The 17,136-nt window shown below is 35.0% G+C and overlaps 1 protein-coding gene across 7 annotated transcripts; it reads left to right on the forward strand.

The window, feature by feature from the left end:
* The first annotated feature begins 1,807 nt into the window (after positions 1-1,807).
* On the forward strand, positions 1,808-10,213 carry LOC103336646 (transcription initiation factor TFIID subunit 4b-like). 7 transcript variants are annotated; one of them, XM_008239724.3, is made up of 16 exons: positions 1,808-2,074; positions 2,193-2,277; positions 2,376-2,481; positions 3,788-4,335; positions 4,413-4,508; positions 4,600-5,586; positions 7,075-7,199; positions 7,305-7,392; positions 7,511-7,646; positions 7,765-7,823; positions 7,903-7,959; positions 8,049-8,189; positions 8,341-8,406; positions 8,489-8,753; positions 9,482-9,697; positions 9,906-10,213. In XM_008239724.3, exons 2-15 carry the CDS (start codon positions 2,236-2,238, stop codon positions 9,652-9,654), a joined length of 2,889 nt encoding a protein of 962 aa, XP_008237946.2. In that variant the 5' UTR covers positions 1,808-2,074; positions 2,193-2,235; the 3' UTR covers positions 9,655-9,697; positions 9,906-10,213. The 7 variants fall into 7 exon arrangements, with proteins under 7 accessions (XP_008237946.2, XP_008237947.2, XP_016651366.2 ...); XM_008239725.3 differs by having other exon boundaries at positions 7,768-7,823; XM_089055933.1 differs by having other exon boundaries at positions 1,829-2,074; positions 3,783-4,335; positions 7,768-7,823.
* Positions 10,214-17,136: the final 6,923 nt, after the last annotated feature.

The following is a 17,136-nucleotide window of genomic DNA, read 5'->3' on the forward strand; positions in this document are numbered from 1 at the left end:
CCATTACTTCTGGGTTCAAGAATATCAACTAACAATATTCTTTTTGGAAGGCATGCTTGACTAAGGCCAATACGAACCCACAAAGTGGCTCAAATCTACATGATGTGGTAAGTAACCATTCTTATTAAAGCTTTAAATTTATATTTGTAATTTTATTCAACTCCAAACTTAAATTTATTTTTTCATGCATAGGACGTGTATGCAAAACGATCTTTCTTAATTATAATAAGCCTCCAAATAGGCCTTTTAAGTTGTATCATGCTTGGAAAATCTTAAAAGATTTCCCAAAGTGGAACGATATAAATAAGTCTCCCACACAATGTTCTTTTGGAGCTAGTGCAAGTATGGTGAATTTGGATAACGACGTAGACGATATCACCATGCCTAGTCCAAGGCTTGAAGGGCGAGATAAACGAAAGGTGCAAAAAAAAAAAAAAAAAAAAAAGGTGAGATGGTTGACCCTTCTCAACAAACAAGGGATAAGTACTTGTAATCATTGGTTGAGTAAGGTATTGCTTTTGAGGAGGATAGGAGACAAAAGCTCAACATATTGGACAAGTTTGTCCAAGTTCAAGCTGATGCTTATGCGTATCAGAACCAACAAGATAAGGAAGCCCAAGAACAAAAAATAATGTTCATGGACGTGTCCAATTTACTCCAAGAAAGAAGAAGTATTGTGTGAATAAACAAGATGAAATTATGCAAGAACATGCACAAGGTCAACAGCTTAATGTTAATCCTGAAGATAATTCAGGGGATTATTATACATGCCCCCACGATGGTGGTTGTTAGTTTATTCATATTGGGTTTCATGTATGGTGAATTTGAAATATTGTTTGTTTTTTTTTTACGAATTATGTTGTGTGTTTTCTTTTGGAATAAAATTCTATGAGATTTTCTATTTAAACCTCACACTTCTCTTAGTTCACTCCAACTTTTAATTTAAATTTTCACAATTTATAAGAAAACCCCATTATCTTCCTAAACTACCCTTAAATACACCCCAAACTGAAAAAATAAGAACCAAAAGAGATTTTTTATTTAAACCCCGCAATTTTCTTTGTTTCCAGCAAAAAAAAAACACAAACAAATGTAACCCCAAATCTGAAATTTAATACTTTCTAGAGAAAGAGAACATCTTTACCTCTCTCCAAGAACTATAACTGAAATTCTAACACTTCGGTCTTGTTGAGAACTTGAGTGAGAGAGAGAGAGAGAGTTTGTAAACAAGAAGTTGGAATGAGGTTTCTAAAACTTAATATGAAGAGTGGTGGGGTGTATGGAGTGTGTGTGTGTATAAATGTACTAGGGTTAATTATTAAGTTGGATGACCTTTTTTGTCTTTTTACACAATAAAATAACTCACAGCTTAATGATTTAAGTATTGGGGTGAACAAAGAGAAGTACGAGGTTTAAATAGAAAATCTCAATTCTATTTGTGAAATTTCAATTTTTTAAGTCAAATTGTTCAAAAAATTAAATTACGAAGTTATTTAAAAAGATTGAATGAAGAAAAGTTATCCATTAAAAAAAAAATTAGATTTAAACTATTCTTAAATAATTTAATAAAGTTGCGGACTTAAAATTTGAGTCCGGAAGGTTGGGAGAAAAAAAGGTTTGAGTCCGGATAAAACTCAAATAGTTATTTTTTTGAGAGAAAAAATTTGGGTTTAGCCCTAAATAGATTGGAGAAGGCTCAATAGCTTACCTCAAAGGTAGCCAACCCAGCCCATAGCCCATAGCCTATAGCCTATCTCATAAGCCAAGCCCAGCTCGTCAGGCGCAACCTTAAATGCCCACCAGCTCGTCCCCCTCCCTCCTCCTCGTCTTTTTCTCCTCCTCCTCCTGTGCTCCTACTCACTTAAATATAGAGTTGGAATCAGCTTTTTCTTCTTTTCTGAGTTCTTCTTCGTCCCCCTTATTCTGTTCAGTTCTTCACCCGTGAGCTGTGAACCGAGTTTTGCAGCGCTCCCCCTCCTGTTCTTCTTCCCTTCCTCCTCAATTCTTCTTCTTCTTCGACACTTAAATTGCTCGATGTGCTATATATATCAGCATTTGTTCAATTGTTGAAGCGGTATATTTACTCTAATTTTAATTCAATTACTCAATTACTTATCTTTCTTTGTTGATCTTATTGGGTGCTAACTGGTTTATTTATTTAAATTTTGTTGCTTTTATTGTTTGATATAAAGATTGCCCTTATAGACTTGCTTGTGGTGGTGTATATATCTCATCATGGACCCATCTATTATGAAGAAGCTCCTTGAAGACGATGAGGTTCTCTCTGTCGCTGCCAATCTGTAGCTTTGAATTTAAATATGTAGTTTTGAATTTAACATCCTGAAGTTTTTCTTTTGTTTAAAATTTGTGTAAAGGATGAAACCATGCATTCAGGGGCCGATGTGGAGGCCTTCCAGGCCGCTCTGAACAGGGACATTGAAGGAGATATGTCTGTTTCGCAGCCGTCTGATTCTGACTCCGGTATCCCTCTTAACCTTTTTTGCAGATTACCCTTTGAACACTTTGTTAAAATTTATTAATTTTGAGAATTAGTTAGCTTTGGTGTTTGTTTTAATTTCGGACAGCATGATTGGTTTGGATGGAACAGCTTAAATTTGTCATTTTGATGCTTGATGTGATTCTTACATCTCTTGGAACAAACATGTTAGGCGTTTTTTCGGTCCTGTTGAACTTATATATTTTTATCTTAACAGTGTTGAGCATGTGTTTTTCAGTATGATTTAGAAAGGATAGTAATTGTTCCCATTACTTCTTATACAAAAATCCCATTCCCATGCTGGCATTAAGTTGGTCGTGAGGCTTTTGCTTATTGTTAAATGGTGTGCTTAAAATGATCCAATCAAAAGGTGAACGAATGAAGATGTAGATTTGTTTTGGATTGTCCAAGATAGCTCTTTTCAATGAAACTTCAAATAAAAAGAAAACCTTTTAACGAAACCTTGTCATAATGAGAATTAAACTAATCAGTTGATATATTTCATTCTTTAGTGGCTCCCGAGTATCCAAGACCCCCAAAGTTAAGCTATTTTGAGTGAAAAATAGTGCCTTACGAATGTGTCTTTCTTCCACACAAAAATGGTAATGTAGTGAGGAAAAATAGCAATCACAAGAAACATTTGACGATGTATTAAAATAACACCACATAGCGTGTCAAATGTTAGTTTGTATTACATCATTATAAACCAAAATAAATTTATTTTGAATAGCAGGGTTTGTTATTGTTCGTTGTATCTGTCTTAAATCATACAAGGCTCATATACATGCACTTCAATTTTCTCTAATTTTTTTGGGGTAAAAGTGTAGATAATTAACTAACAAGCACAATTTGATGCATTATTCAAAATTTCCATTTTTTCTCATAATTTCTGTTGTTTTTCTTTTGATGTTTCATCGTATTGATATTCTGTGTTTTAGAACTTTCAAACATTTCCGTTGACACTAATATTAATGTACCTTGGTTATTAGTTTGTCTCTATTTTGTTCATCCTATTCCAGTTCTACTTACTACACCATCATCAGTTTTTCTTTTTGTTGGGCATTTTCTGATCCTAGAATATCAGAAGTGATTTGAAATGAATTTTCATTGAATTGTTCTCTGGAAAGATCTATTGTTCATTTCAACCATAACAAGAAACTTCCCAAGAATGTATGAAAATTTTGATTAACTGTTACACCCATAATCTCCTGTTAACTGTCTTGGGGTTTTGCTTATGTTCATACCCAGAACTCGTTGTTTATACGTAACATGTGAAACTGAATAGTGCAGCGGTTTTGTCTCAAGGAAGCAATAACACTTCTAGTCAGTCATTACCGCAGTTCCATACTGCTAGTCAGGATGAAAACACAGCTTGTCAAACGCAACATGACCAAAAAATTGCACAACAGCGAGAAATGCATTCATATGAAATGGAGCTAAAGCAATATGGGTCTGTTGCTGAGAATATACAACAAAAAAAGGATGCCTCACATGAATTTAATCAATTTCCTTTGCCCCAGAAGCAACCCCAAGGTGATCTTCAACAAGGGCAGGCAGAGCAGAAACCCCTCCATAAACCTGAAACAGCTGGAATACCGATTTCTGGGAAAATTCCAATCTCAAAACATGAGCAGGACATAACACCTACTCCAGAAAGCGAATCTCAGTACTTAAAGCTTCAGAAGATGAGTAGTCAACAGGCAATGATCCCGGAGCAGCCAAGCAACCCGATGAATCGCAGTAAACAAGTACCATTTGGCCTGTTACTCCCTGTCTTATTGCCCCAGCTTGATAAAGACAGAGCCATGCAACTTACTACTCTATTTGGTAAACTGAAGGTGGGTCCTACACACATAATCATTGTGTTGTACGTTTTGTTAATTTTTATGATTTCTAACTGTTTCCGCTATTCTAGAACAACGAAATCTCTAAGGATGCTTTTGTCCGGCACATTCGAAGTGTTGTTGGGGACCAGATGCTCAAATTGGCAGTAATGAAAGTACAATCACAGGTGAGTATAAAATGAATTTTATTATTTTAATGGATTAATAATGTATTTATGTCTGAACTAAGCTAAAAACCAGCATATAAAAACCTTGCAGCCTGGTCCTAAACACCAGTTACCACCTCAGGCTTCAGTGCAGCAACAACCTCCTAGGATGCCATCTATTAGTGTAGGTTCTTCACCGTTCACTGATCCTCGCTCATTTGCACTTCATCAGAGAGGCGCCAACCCTCCCACAGACCCATCACACATTCCCTCTTCAGCAGTTCAAGCGCAGTCTGATTCAAGCCATTCGGTCATAGAAAACAGTGCTAAAAAACTGCGGGAGGCAGAACGTCAGTCAGACTCTCATGGAATGCAAGGAAGTCAAATGCCTTCTTCTAGTGCGGTAGCTGGCAATCAAGAAAGGGAGCGCTCCGCAGGCCCTCCACAAATCCTTAATAAGCAGCAGCAACAACAACAGTTGCACTATCCACAATCATCCTTTGCCATGTATGGAAGTACTGGTGGTAATTATCACCCGTATTCAGCAACAAGTATCAATACCTCCACAGTGCCTCTAAAACAGCAACCTCATGATTCGCAACTGAGGCAAATTCCACAACATCAAGGCATGGGTTCAACTCAGTCAGGTGGGGAACCACAGGGTGTGACTAATGTGTCCAAATTGGAGAGGCAAAATTCTCTGAATGACCCTAGTAGACTGCAGGGTGGATCTGTTTCTCACTTTACAAATAATTCAAATTTACAACAGAATTCAGTTCCTTGGCAGTCCTCAAATAAGGAGCAGAATCCCGGTCCTGTGTCATCAATGTCTTATGTAAAACAGGAACCAATTGATCAGACTGCTGAGCAGCAGCAGAAGCCCCCATTATCTAATCAACAAGGACTGCCTTCTGTTTCTGCTGCTCAACTTGAGCAGGGGAGTGCGTTACCTGGAATTTCAACAGATGAATCTTTAGAGAAGCAATCTTCAAGAATGGGATTTGCAACATCTGGCATGGTGACTTCATCTTCTACAGGCACAGTGCCCCCAAATTCTGTTTCTCCTTCCATAATGACGCAAGTTGATACTAATGTCTCGGTACTTCCATTCTTTTCATTTATGCTTCTTTGCTACATATGCATTTGTTAGGTTGTGATGCAGACTTCCTTGCTTTTATTGATGTGTTTTGTGTAAAGTAGTACTCTATAGAGAATGTGAACTCATGTCTTAGCAGGAATTTTCTTTCAAAATTTGTTTTGGATAAAGACATGTGCATTCATATCTTAGTTTTAGTTTGTGAATTGAAGTCCGAAAATTTAGTTTTTAAATATAAGAAAATATATAGGCCAATGGTTCAAGGGAATTTTGATCCATATATAAACTGAAATTAGTCACATATATGATGTAATTAGGAAAACAAAGACATTAGTTTATACAGGGAAGGATTGCTTCCAGCATATATATGAGTAGAATTATTATATGTTAAGGATCTCCTTATTGTTAGAACAGTGGGCACATCCTTCATAGGGGTCCCAAACAATGATCAGAACTGTGCGCAAAAAAATTGTCTAGATCCGAAGTTGTTTAGTAATCTAAAACGTGCACCAAAAAAAAGAGAGTAGTTTGCTAAATAAAACTGAAATAAAAATGTGGAAAATAAAATGGCTAAACAATTTCCGGTTTAGCTGATTTTTTGCATGGATAAACAAGAGGCCTTCTTGTAAGGAAAATAGGGGCATCCTTACTATAGAAAGCCTATATGTATATACATAGATGTCATTCTCAAAAAGAAAATTATAGGGGCACCCTTGTAGAGCCTAGTATGCATTGCAGTTTAATGATCCGAACCATCAATTTTTAGGTATACCCTCAAAGATCATCTCTAAAAAAATACCCAATTCGGAGAATATTTTAACCATTTGATTAAATCATAGTAATTTTAGTGTGTTTTCCGAAATACCGTGTTATATTTATTTCTTGATAATTAGATCCTTTAATGATTTATTATTTATCTAATTTTTTGTCAACGGTGATTAATGAATGAAGACTTGAAAAATAAACAGTTCAGATCATTGAAATACAATTCGGAGTGGGTTCCACAAGCTTATATATAAGTATATATGTAGATTATCTCCATGGTTTGACATTTCCATTAACCAAACCTTTCGCTTTAGTATATATATAGTAATATAAGGAAGTTTTGGCAAGGCATTGTACATATGTTTCATAATCCTGTAGCATATACTGAGAATTTTTTAAAAAAAAATTGGGGGCCATGGCCATCCATGGTCATCAAGTGGCTCTGCCACTGTCGATATGGTATGGCATATAACAGGTATTGCAGGTGTAGTTATATATGTAAATTCATAACAATATGCTTTTTTTCCACATTGTATTGTTTTATTGTGCCACTCAGTTCTCAATGTTGAACGGTGACATTAAAAAATGTCTTGGATGGAGTAATTTCATAGTTTACTTGTGCTGCATGCAAATATTTGTTTTAAAAGATCATGTGTTTTCCTTGATATGAATATCTTTTCACTTTATTGAGGATTAATGTATTTTCTGCTTTTCTGTTTATGCCAGTTAGGCCATCGAATACCCTCTGGAACTTCTCCTGCTGGGATTAGTAATAGAGCACCTCCAAAAAAGCCTTCTATTGGCCAAAAGAAGCCTCTTGAAGTACCTGGTTCCTCACCACCGCCATCAAGGTAAAATAGATTTGCATTGATGTTATCGCTTTCTGTGCATGATTTCAATTGTTTCTTACAAACTTTCTGTTAAATCCTTACACATTGTGTTCTGGACCTCTTCAGTAAGAAGCAAAAATTATCCGGGAACTTTTTGGATCAAAGCATTGAACAACTGAATGATGTCACTGCTGTTAGTGGAGTTAATCTTAGGGTATGGTATTTTGTCATTTTCAAATCATCCTGCATGGAGTATTAGCTAATTCAGTGAACCGTTGACAGTCATTCAGTAAACATGCTTATAATCCTTTGAATATTTTTAAAAAAAATAGGAAGAGGAAGAGCAGCTGTTTTCTGGACCCAAGGAAGATAGTCGAGCTTCAGAAGCATCTCGAAAGTTTGTGCAAGAAGAAGAAGAAAGGCTGATTTTGCAGAAGGCTCCCTTGCAGAAAAAATTGGCGGAAATTAGTTAATACTCTATGCTTATCTCTTTATCATTGAAATGTTAAAATACTGTATTTGTTCCTGTCATGAAAGGAAATAACAAACAGAGCTTGATATCTGGAATTTATGCTTGTTGGTTTAGCAGTGGTCAAATGTGGTTTGAAAAGTATAAGCAATGACGTGGAGCGCTGTTTGTCACTGGTGAGGTGCTAGCTTCTAGTTCTTTTTCTGTTGTGATAAACTTGCATGTTATCTTATTCCAAGGTAAATGAATCTTCAGTGTGTGGAGGAAAGAATGAGGGGACTAATAAATAATTTGATCAGACTGTCAAAGCAGGTATGTTTCTATTTTTTTTTTCTTTCTGCTGAACAATATTTATCTTGCGTTATATATTTCCTGACTTTGAGTGAATCTCCTTGTGCTAGCGGGTTGATGCTGAGAAACCAAGACACCACACTATTACTACCTCTGATGTTCGGCAACAAGTTATGAATCTCAACCAGAATGCTAGGGAAGAATTTGAAAAAAAGCAGGCTGAGGCAGAAAAGCTTCGAAGGCTTAATGAAGTGAGCATCTTTAAGCATTCTATATTGTCATTTCTACAATGCACACATGGTGTAAACTACTAATGTGCTAAACACACACATGCATAGAGTATTTTTGTACAAGTGTATGCGCATTTTATTAGTCCCAAGTAAATAATATGACTGCATACAGCCTGAGGTTAACAATGGAGTTGATGGTGATAAAGACAAAGATGATGGTCGCTCCAAATCATTTAAGGTATGAATTCTGCTCAGCATTATATGTTTGCCTCTGGAATGAATAGAGAGATTAGTCTTCTGTAACTTTCGGCTTGATGTAGCCAAACAAAGAGGAAGATGACAAAATGAGGACGACAGCAGCAAATGTTGCTGCCCGAGCTGCTGTTGGAGGGGATGACATGTTGTCAAAATGGCAACTTATGGCTGAGCAAGCCCGGCAAAAGCGTGAAGGTGGGATTGATGTGGCATCTGGGTCCCAACCAGGTAAAGATGTAAACCGCAAGCCTACATCAACAGCTGGAAGAATTATGAAGGACAATCAAGAAGCAGAGAAAAGGGGAGGTGGAACTCCAGTTGCTGCATCTGGTTAGTGTCACTAAGCTTGGATGTTTGTCAGATCACGATTTTGAAGATTTTAGTAGCCATAGTCATTACCTTTAGATATAAATTTTTTAGCTTCTTAGAGCTAATTCTTGAAGTTGTATTAGCTAGGGGATTTCCAGCACCTTGGATCTGCACAGGTAACATAATACGACTTCTAATTTCATATAAGTGGCTGAGTTGGCATGTATTGAGTAACATTTAAAATGTTATCCCCGAATATTCGAATCATCAAAATCCAAAAGCACATCAAGTTCTATGTCCATTAAAATTTGAACCATGTGGAGGTTGGGGAGCTTTCTTCTCTACTCTTTGTTCTTGAAACTTTTTTCCTTTCATTTCAGGTAGACCTGTTAGGACATTATGGAAACTTAAGTGCTCCCGGAGTTTTCTCGTAGCTTTAGGCTTCTTCTGTATTCTCTTTGCTAATTACATATTTTTACGTTTCTTTCTTCTTTTCCTGTTTTGGAAAATTATCCTCTTCTAGGCATGTATGAGCTGTATAATCATGTTATTCAAATTCACAACCATATTATGGTATAACAATCATGTGTTTACTTGCAACCAGTCTCATCTAACAGCTTTAGTGTATAAGTGTACTGTCTTAATTTTATAGTTATTTTGTGTAGTGCATTTCTGGAGTAATCATCCTCTGTGCATTCTTATGTGCAGGCTTTGTTAATTGCAATTTTTATTTTTATTTTTTCGAGCAGGGACTATTAGAAAATGTGGAAGGAACCAAGTTATCACACCTCAAACAAGGGTGGCTCGTAGTATATCTGTCAAGGATGTGATTGCTGTCCTGGAGAGGGAACCTCAGATGTCGAGGTCTACTATGATATATCGCTTGTTTGAAAGAATCCAATCAGACACCACTTGTGAATAATCTGAAAGTGTTTGTTCATTAGTTGTAAATTATGTGGTTTTTGGTAAGTTTGCTGAACCATAAGGTTTTATTATTGGTATAGGCAGTTTCACCATTCCAAATGCAAAGCTGGTCCATGTTGGTTCTACAATTTCTGGCATGTACCATTTTATGATATTCATTTTTGTAATAAAAACATTGCATACTAGCAATATTCTTTAGGTCATGCTAATATCTGAAGCATCTGATGGCATTATTAATTGTTATTGAAGATGGAAGGGTGTTGAGGCGGGAGGGAATAAATTCTTTTTACATCATGCATTAGAACTTTCACCCCCATTACAATGCAAGGGAGCATGAAATTGTAGAATTTGCAAATTTCAGCACAGGTAAGAATCCAGAAGCGCTATGTTATGATCACAGGCCATATATTGTGCAGAGAAATCCTATTTGTTCATTGCGCGAGTTGCATACAGGAAATCCTATTAGTTTAAAAGTTACCAAATGTTTCTTTTTGCTTGAAATAAGTTTAGCTGGGAAATATTTCCTCTCTAATTTAAATGCTAGTTTTTCTATCCTATATTGGACCAATTGTCCTTCACCTGTGACTGAGTACATGCCCAAACTTGCTCTTTTTTTTTTCTTTTTTTTGGTTGGGTGGGTTAACAGATTGGCCAATAATTGTTGTTCGAGATTAATGGCTGCAAGCTTCTTGAAGCCTTTCATGATAATTTCTCAGATTTCCACTTTACCTCCTTTTGAAGGACGTTATATATTTCGACCCAAAAAAAAAAAAAAAAAAAAAAAAAAAAGAGGACATTGTATATGCTTTTTTTATTTTATTAATATATTTAAAAAAATATTTAAAAAATTAAAAATAAATTAATTAATGAAGGTCAATTCAAGAGTCATGCTTGAGCCTATTCAAATTCAAGAGTCACGCTGAACCATCACAATGAGGTGCACTTTTCTCGAATGTAACCTTAAAGGAGGGAATGAACGAAATGTGCGAAAAATTATGCCCCTATGGTTAAAACGTAAATATATTTGTTTACCCCAAATCTACTAGCCTCAAGAGTGGGCAAGAGATTGTATGAGATTGCGAGCATGTCACTATTAGCAATGTAAAACCCTAGTAGACTTTGAATGAAAATAAAGTAACTTAAGTCCCAAGAAATGGACTTTAAACAAAATGACTCTGAATTGAATGGGGAATTGGTTCAATATAGGTTTTTTTTTTTCTATGCATTAAGACAAATAAGGACTTCAATATTTCTCTAATACAAAAACAAAAACAAAAAACAAAACAAAACAAACAAAAAAAAAGGGAAAAAACAACCTAAATTAAGTAACAATAGCGGGTCAGATCAATAGATATGATCAGAACTGGGATCACCATCACCTTGGATCATTGCTTTGAAGACTTGGGGAAAACTTGGAGGCAGTCAGAATTTGCGAAGTGATTGAGGACAACACCTTCAATTGATGCAAATAAATTGGAAATCAATATCACTAACGGAACTGGCTGAGGAAATATCCAGAAAACTTGTTTGCCTTTGAAAATGATTTAGGATTTGTATCGAGTTGATTGTTGAAAAGTTGTGTTTCTAGACAATGAGCTATCTCCTCCTTTTTATGACTTTTTGCCCTAGCTTGAGAGGTCACGGTCAATTAGGGCACGACATTCATGAAAATTAGATCAAATCAAATAAATCATTATCAAATTAACTTGCCAAGGAATAATAGGATTTATCCTTAATTTTCTAGGTAATTATCAATTTATTAGATAATTACACTTTTTAGCCACGCAAACTGGCCAAAGACTGTATTTAATCCAAATGGCTATGAGCCCATGCCACACATTGGCCCATTTTGCTTATTTATTAAAGTGGGTAAAAACCAGGCCCAAACAATGTTCATACGAAAAATAATATATACTCTTTATGAACCGACTTTGGATACCGTCCCTTAAGAGAAAGAATGACGAAATGTGGATTTCTAAAGAGAGTTTTTGGAAGTGAATGACTTGAAAATTTTGAGAAAGCAAAAGAATTGTGATTGTGGTGTGGTGTTTTATATTGAGATTACCATGGTAATACATGGATTGTGCAATGCTCTAAATAATTGCCCGTGTGATGTTGATTATGTGAAAAGATACATATGTTACTTATAGTGATTTACTCATATGAGCTACAAAAGCCTTATAGGGTTTGTCAATGGTGACCCGGTACAGTATTCGACGGTGTAGGAGTTAACTTTACAGGTGAGGGAAATCAAAGATTCCTAGCTAGAGGCTTCTTGTACAGTTTTGGCGAGGTGTGTTTTGTTTTCACTATTGTAATAAGCTCTAAAGGAGCAATTATATAATATGTTGATGTAATATATGATTTTGAAGTATGAATATGTATTAACATTGTGAGTTCAGAATGATTGTGTGACTACTAAAAGAGAAGTAGAGAAGTTGTGGTACATTTTTTTTTTTTTTTTTTTTGTATTTCGAGCTTTATGTCCCAAATTGTATGATTTATTAATCAAGAGTATCTCCAATAGTAGTAGCAAACTAAACTCTTCAAATTAAAGTTTGTTGGCCCATGTGGCAATTTTAAAAGGTTTATTGCTTACTTTTATAATGTATGCCCCAACACACTCTTCAATTTAATTAATGCAATGTTATGGAAAAGAATGAAAAATACGAAAACATGTGAAGAATGTATATATGTATTTATTATATGAAAAAAAAGTACATGTTTTTAACATTTGAAGGTAGGTTTTATTTTTTCAAAGTAAAATTAAATGTTTTGAAGAGTAAAAGTCAACTTACCAGTCATAAAGAGATAGAAAAATGTTGCAACTTTGATGATTGAGTTTGACAAGATTGTTAGAGAGAGCTTTGATGATATCTCACCTATTTTAGCATTTCAAAGTTGTTGGAGATGCTCTAAGCATGTTATATTTGTGTTGAAATTCGGGGGCATGACACTTTGGGAGAATCACCATGTAGAGTGGAAAGGAGCCTACCACAAAAAACAAAAAAAGCAAAAGAAACTCTCACATAGGAAAGAAGGAGCTCTCACAGAGGAGAGAGAAAACTCTCACAAAAGGAGATAGCAAAAAGGAAAAGATTGTAGGGGTAGGGGCACAATACAAAATCGAGAGGAATAGAGGAGATTGGAGAAAGAAAGTAAATGAGAGAAAGATAGGAGATGGAAGGATGACCTCCTCCCTCTCTAAGGCTAATGAGCACTGAAAGTTTTCTAGGGAAGAGGGGCTAGTATTTCGGGTGGTGTATGATCCTTGATAGAGACATGTTAATTTGTGAGATTAAGGGAGAAAGTTGAGAGTGACATTAAGAATGGATGAAATCAACAACCGCGAGAGGTAGTTTTTTTTGTTATTATCTTCTTCTTAAGTTCTTATGCATACAATGGAATGATGGTGTAGAATGGAGGTAAGCCATAACTATTTAAAACAAGAAGAGTTCAAATCATGTTAATCAATTGGTTTGGTCGATTTGATGAGGTTTTCGGTGCAAATGCTGAGACCAACGTACTATCATGTTTTCTAGGATTTAATACAAAACAACTAATTAATTTATAATAAATAAACAGTAATGATACAAGCACCAACTTTTGATTACCAATTGATGTGAAGCATAACATGGTAGGTGTAACAGGGGTGAAAAAAGCCTGCTGAATGTGCTGTCGATGCTTCCAAGGTAATCTGGCGACGCTTCTTGCAAGCTTCCGCCGAGACCCTTCAACATCCATCTTGCAACGCTTGTCTTGTCCTAGACCCACTCCAGCACATTTTCAGCCAAACTGCCACATCCATCCCACGATCTGCCTACGTGCGTTGCGCAGTCTGCATGCACGCTGCGCTCTGCATCCTTGCACCCAATGCTGTTGACATCCATTGAGCATCCTGCGCGCATGCTGCGAGCAGCTCCTATCATCATCTCATCTCGGCCTATGCCAACTTGTTAGGGTTTCACAATAGGCCATGTCATTTGCCGTCTCTGCAATTAAGAAAAAGAGAAGTTTTTTTACCCAAATTCCATTCTTCATCATATATCTTGCAATAAGAAAGTGGCATGGTAAGATGATTGTATTGTTGCATCCGCGATGATGTGAGGTAGATAATGTTGTCATGGTGATGGAGTTACCGCGATGTCTGTATTTTGGGCAGAAGTGATGATGCGGGAAAGATGGTGCTATGGTGGTGAATGGTTAGGTTTAATAATAAATAATAAACAAAAAGAAAGTTAATAGATAAAATTGATTATTGTGATGCCATGTGCCACAATTATTACAGGATCTCCTGCTTCATATCGTTCCCGTCATTTTTGCTGATAAGTTTTATTCTTTCTCGGCTTAGGCTTCCGTTCTCTCTCGGCTTCGAGCTCGAGATCAGTTTCTTGTGCATTTTGGAAACAATCATCACACTACCAAAGTCCCATAAGTGTTCGAATCTAAAATCTTGACTGAGTTAGACTCCGTTAGCTTTGCCTAGGGGTGCAAGTTGGATTGGAAAATCCGATTTGGGTTCGAAGATTTCCAAAAAAATCTGACTCCGACAAATCCAAATTCCACAAACGCCGAAATCCGAAATTTCCAAAAAAAATTGGATCGGATTTGGAATGCACATGGAACTTCTGAAATTTCCGAAATTTCCTATCCAAAATGTTTCGAACTCATTCCAATCCAATAATTCCGATTTATCTCTAATATATTCCGATTTAGTGAATTCCTTCCATTTTTAATTGGTCCATAGTTCTATCACAACCAACCAAAGACACAAGTTTTCTTTGATATTATTGTGAACAGTATATATACATACATAATGAAAATTTTAAGAGTACATTTAAAAATATTATTAGAAGGAAAAAACCAATTTTGATTTGATCTAAATTATGTAGTATATTGATTTTTTTTCTTCTTTTAATTCTAACTCAATTTCTTGAATAGGACTCATTGAGGTATGAGGTCATGCATTTGATTATAAACATATTTTCTTTATGATCAATTGTCATGCTGCTAATGTATTACTATTTTCTTAATAATGCGAATATAAACAATAGGGGGTTACAAAAGAGTTACGTACATCGATGGGTAACTTACCTTTAAAAAAATGTAGGATATTGACATGTTGTCTCAAATACAAATAGGTATCAAACTCTTATTCATGAATTATGATTATGAAAATTAAAAAATAGGGATGATCATGGAACCACATTGTAGAATGAACCCTAATAGTAAGTATGTAGTAGTATCCCTTGCAATCTTTCAAGATAAAGTTTATATGTATATATATATATATATATATATATATATATATATATATATATATATATAGAAAGAGCTTCCATTGATGAATCCCTTAAATTAGCTTATTTGAGGGATACTCTTGTAGGGCTCACTCCATATAGTATTTTACTAATCTAAACTATCTATTTTGTAGATACTCATTCAAAGATCATCTCTACACAAAATCACTTGAATTTGATATTATTTGACCACTCAATTAAATTATTGAAATTTTAGTACTTTCTCTAAGCACCATATTCATTGATTTTGTAGGACATAATTGGATTTCGAAACGGTTTCCGATTTGTTTAATTTTTTGCAAGGATGATTTATAAATGTATACTCAAAAAAATAAATGGTTTGGATCGTTAAAAAAAAAAAATCATATGGGACCCTAATGGGTGTGCCTCAAATATCTCTCAATAGAAGGGAACTGTATATATAATATAAAATCATATATGTACATATTTGTTTAATCAATAACACTAATTTATATTTAAATATTAATATTGAATCAAATTATGATAGAAAAGAAAAGTAAAAGTAAATCAACTTAATTTAACATATAAAATTACAACTTATGTATCACGACTAAGTCCTCTTTGACTATAATATTTAATATCATTACATACATACTACTTATAAGGTGAGAGTTTTTTTTTTTTTTTGGGTTGAGAAAAGGTGAGAGAGTCTTTACTTTAGATCTAGATAAGAGCCCTCTTGTATTCTCCCCCAGCAAGCAGCAAAGAGATTTCACTCCATCCCTTGGAAAACCAAACGACTCTTCTTTTTCTTCACTAGAGAAGAAAACAAGATGGAACTTTAAACGTTTTCATTAATCACACTATTAACCTACTTCCCTTTGCAATATCACCACTGCAAGTCTACACCAAAATCTCTATCATTATTCACTATTCAGTAAGTTTTCTTTTTTAGTTTCTCCAGATCATGTTTATGTATTATTGGGCAATTGAATTTGTTAACTTGTCTACCTAATTAGAAAGGAATATTGAAAAGAAAAAAAAAGTGCTTTCATCGCTTTGCTAGTTCAATTTCTTTTTCATTTTGAGGGTGTTAACAGAGGGTTTTGAATTGTTTTATTTTAAGTCTTGCAGGTTTTGGTCTTCTAATTTTGTGTATCATTATTTTGTGCTTGTGTGCCATTATCGGTGTTTATTGTATAATTTGTGGTATTTAAGATGAGCAATACATATTCTTATAGCTACTAGAACCACAATTTGTCTTGCGTTTTCCTTTAAGTGGAAACTTTTTGTTATCATCGGTCTTTTTCTTATACATCTAATAGATTGCCTGATTATTTTATATGTTATTGTAGATCTAAAAATGGCACATGACATGGATCATAGCCCTCAGGTTCCCAATCAAGTTCCCAACTAGGTTGCCAAGCAAGGTACCATTTGTGGCAATCCAAAGAAGCAAAAAATTACCAAGAAGTCTGGTTTTGCTGGAAACCATGGAAAATCTTGGGTATGGAATTTTTTAAAGAAAGTTTTAGATGAGGAAACTGGAAAATACAAAGGAATTGCAATTTGTATGTTTTGTGAAGCTAGAATTACTGCACCTTCTAAGATTGGCACCAATAAGCTGTGGTCTCATACTAGGACTTGTAAAAAGTTTCCTCATGATGAACAAGATAATGCACAGACACAAATTTCTGTAATGGGAGGTTAAACTTGCAACTGGAAGTTTGACCAGGAGTTATGAAGGAGGTTTTTTAACAAAAATGATTATCCTTTGTGAACTCCCATTTAGCTTTGTAGAAAAGGAAGGCTTTATAATGTTTTGTGAAGTTATACAGCCCAAATTTCATGTCCAGAACCACAATCACAAAGGACTGTTTACAAATATATCATGAGAAAAAAAGTAAGTTAAAAGATTATTTCGAAGAGATTTCTACATGAATATGCATCACAACATATTTGTGGACTTCGGTTCAAAATCGTGGGTACATGGCCTTGACAGCTCACTTTGTGGACAAAGATTGGGTTCTTAGAAAGAAAATCATAAATTTTCGAGTTCTTCCACATCCACACAAAGGAAAGGTTATTGCAAAAGCTATAGAAAATTGTCTTTTAGAGTGGGGAATAGAAAAGATATGAAAATCACGCTTGATAATGCGAAGAATAATGATATATGTGCTACAGATTTAAAGAAAAGATTCAACAAGAGAAATATGATG

The sequence above is a fragment of the Prunus mume genome, linkage group LG7 (genome assembly GCF_029339155.1).
Source record: "Prunus mume cultivar Tortuosa linkage group LG7, ASM2933915v1, whole genome shotgun sequence".
NCBI lineage: Eukaryota > Viridiplantae > Streptophyta > Magnoliopsida > Rosales > Rosaceae > Prunus > Prunus mume.

Excerpts from the sequence above, each read along its gene's own strand:
- LOC103336646 (XM_008239724.3), top strand. The coding sequence starts at position 2,236 with ATGGACCCATCTATTATGAAGAAGCTCCTTGAAGACGATGAG. Across the intron at positions 7,200-7,304 it reads TCCTCACCACCGCCATCAAG|TAAGAAGCAAAAATTATCCG; the intron begins GTAAAATAGATT and ends GGACCTCTTCAG. Across the intron at positions 8,754-9,481 it reads AACTCCAGTTGCTGCATCTG|GGACTATTAGAAAATGTGGA; the intron begins GTTAGTGTCACT and ends TTTTTCGAGCAG.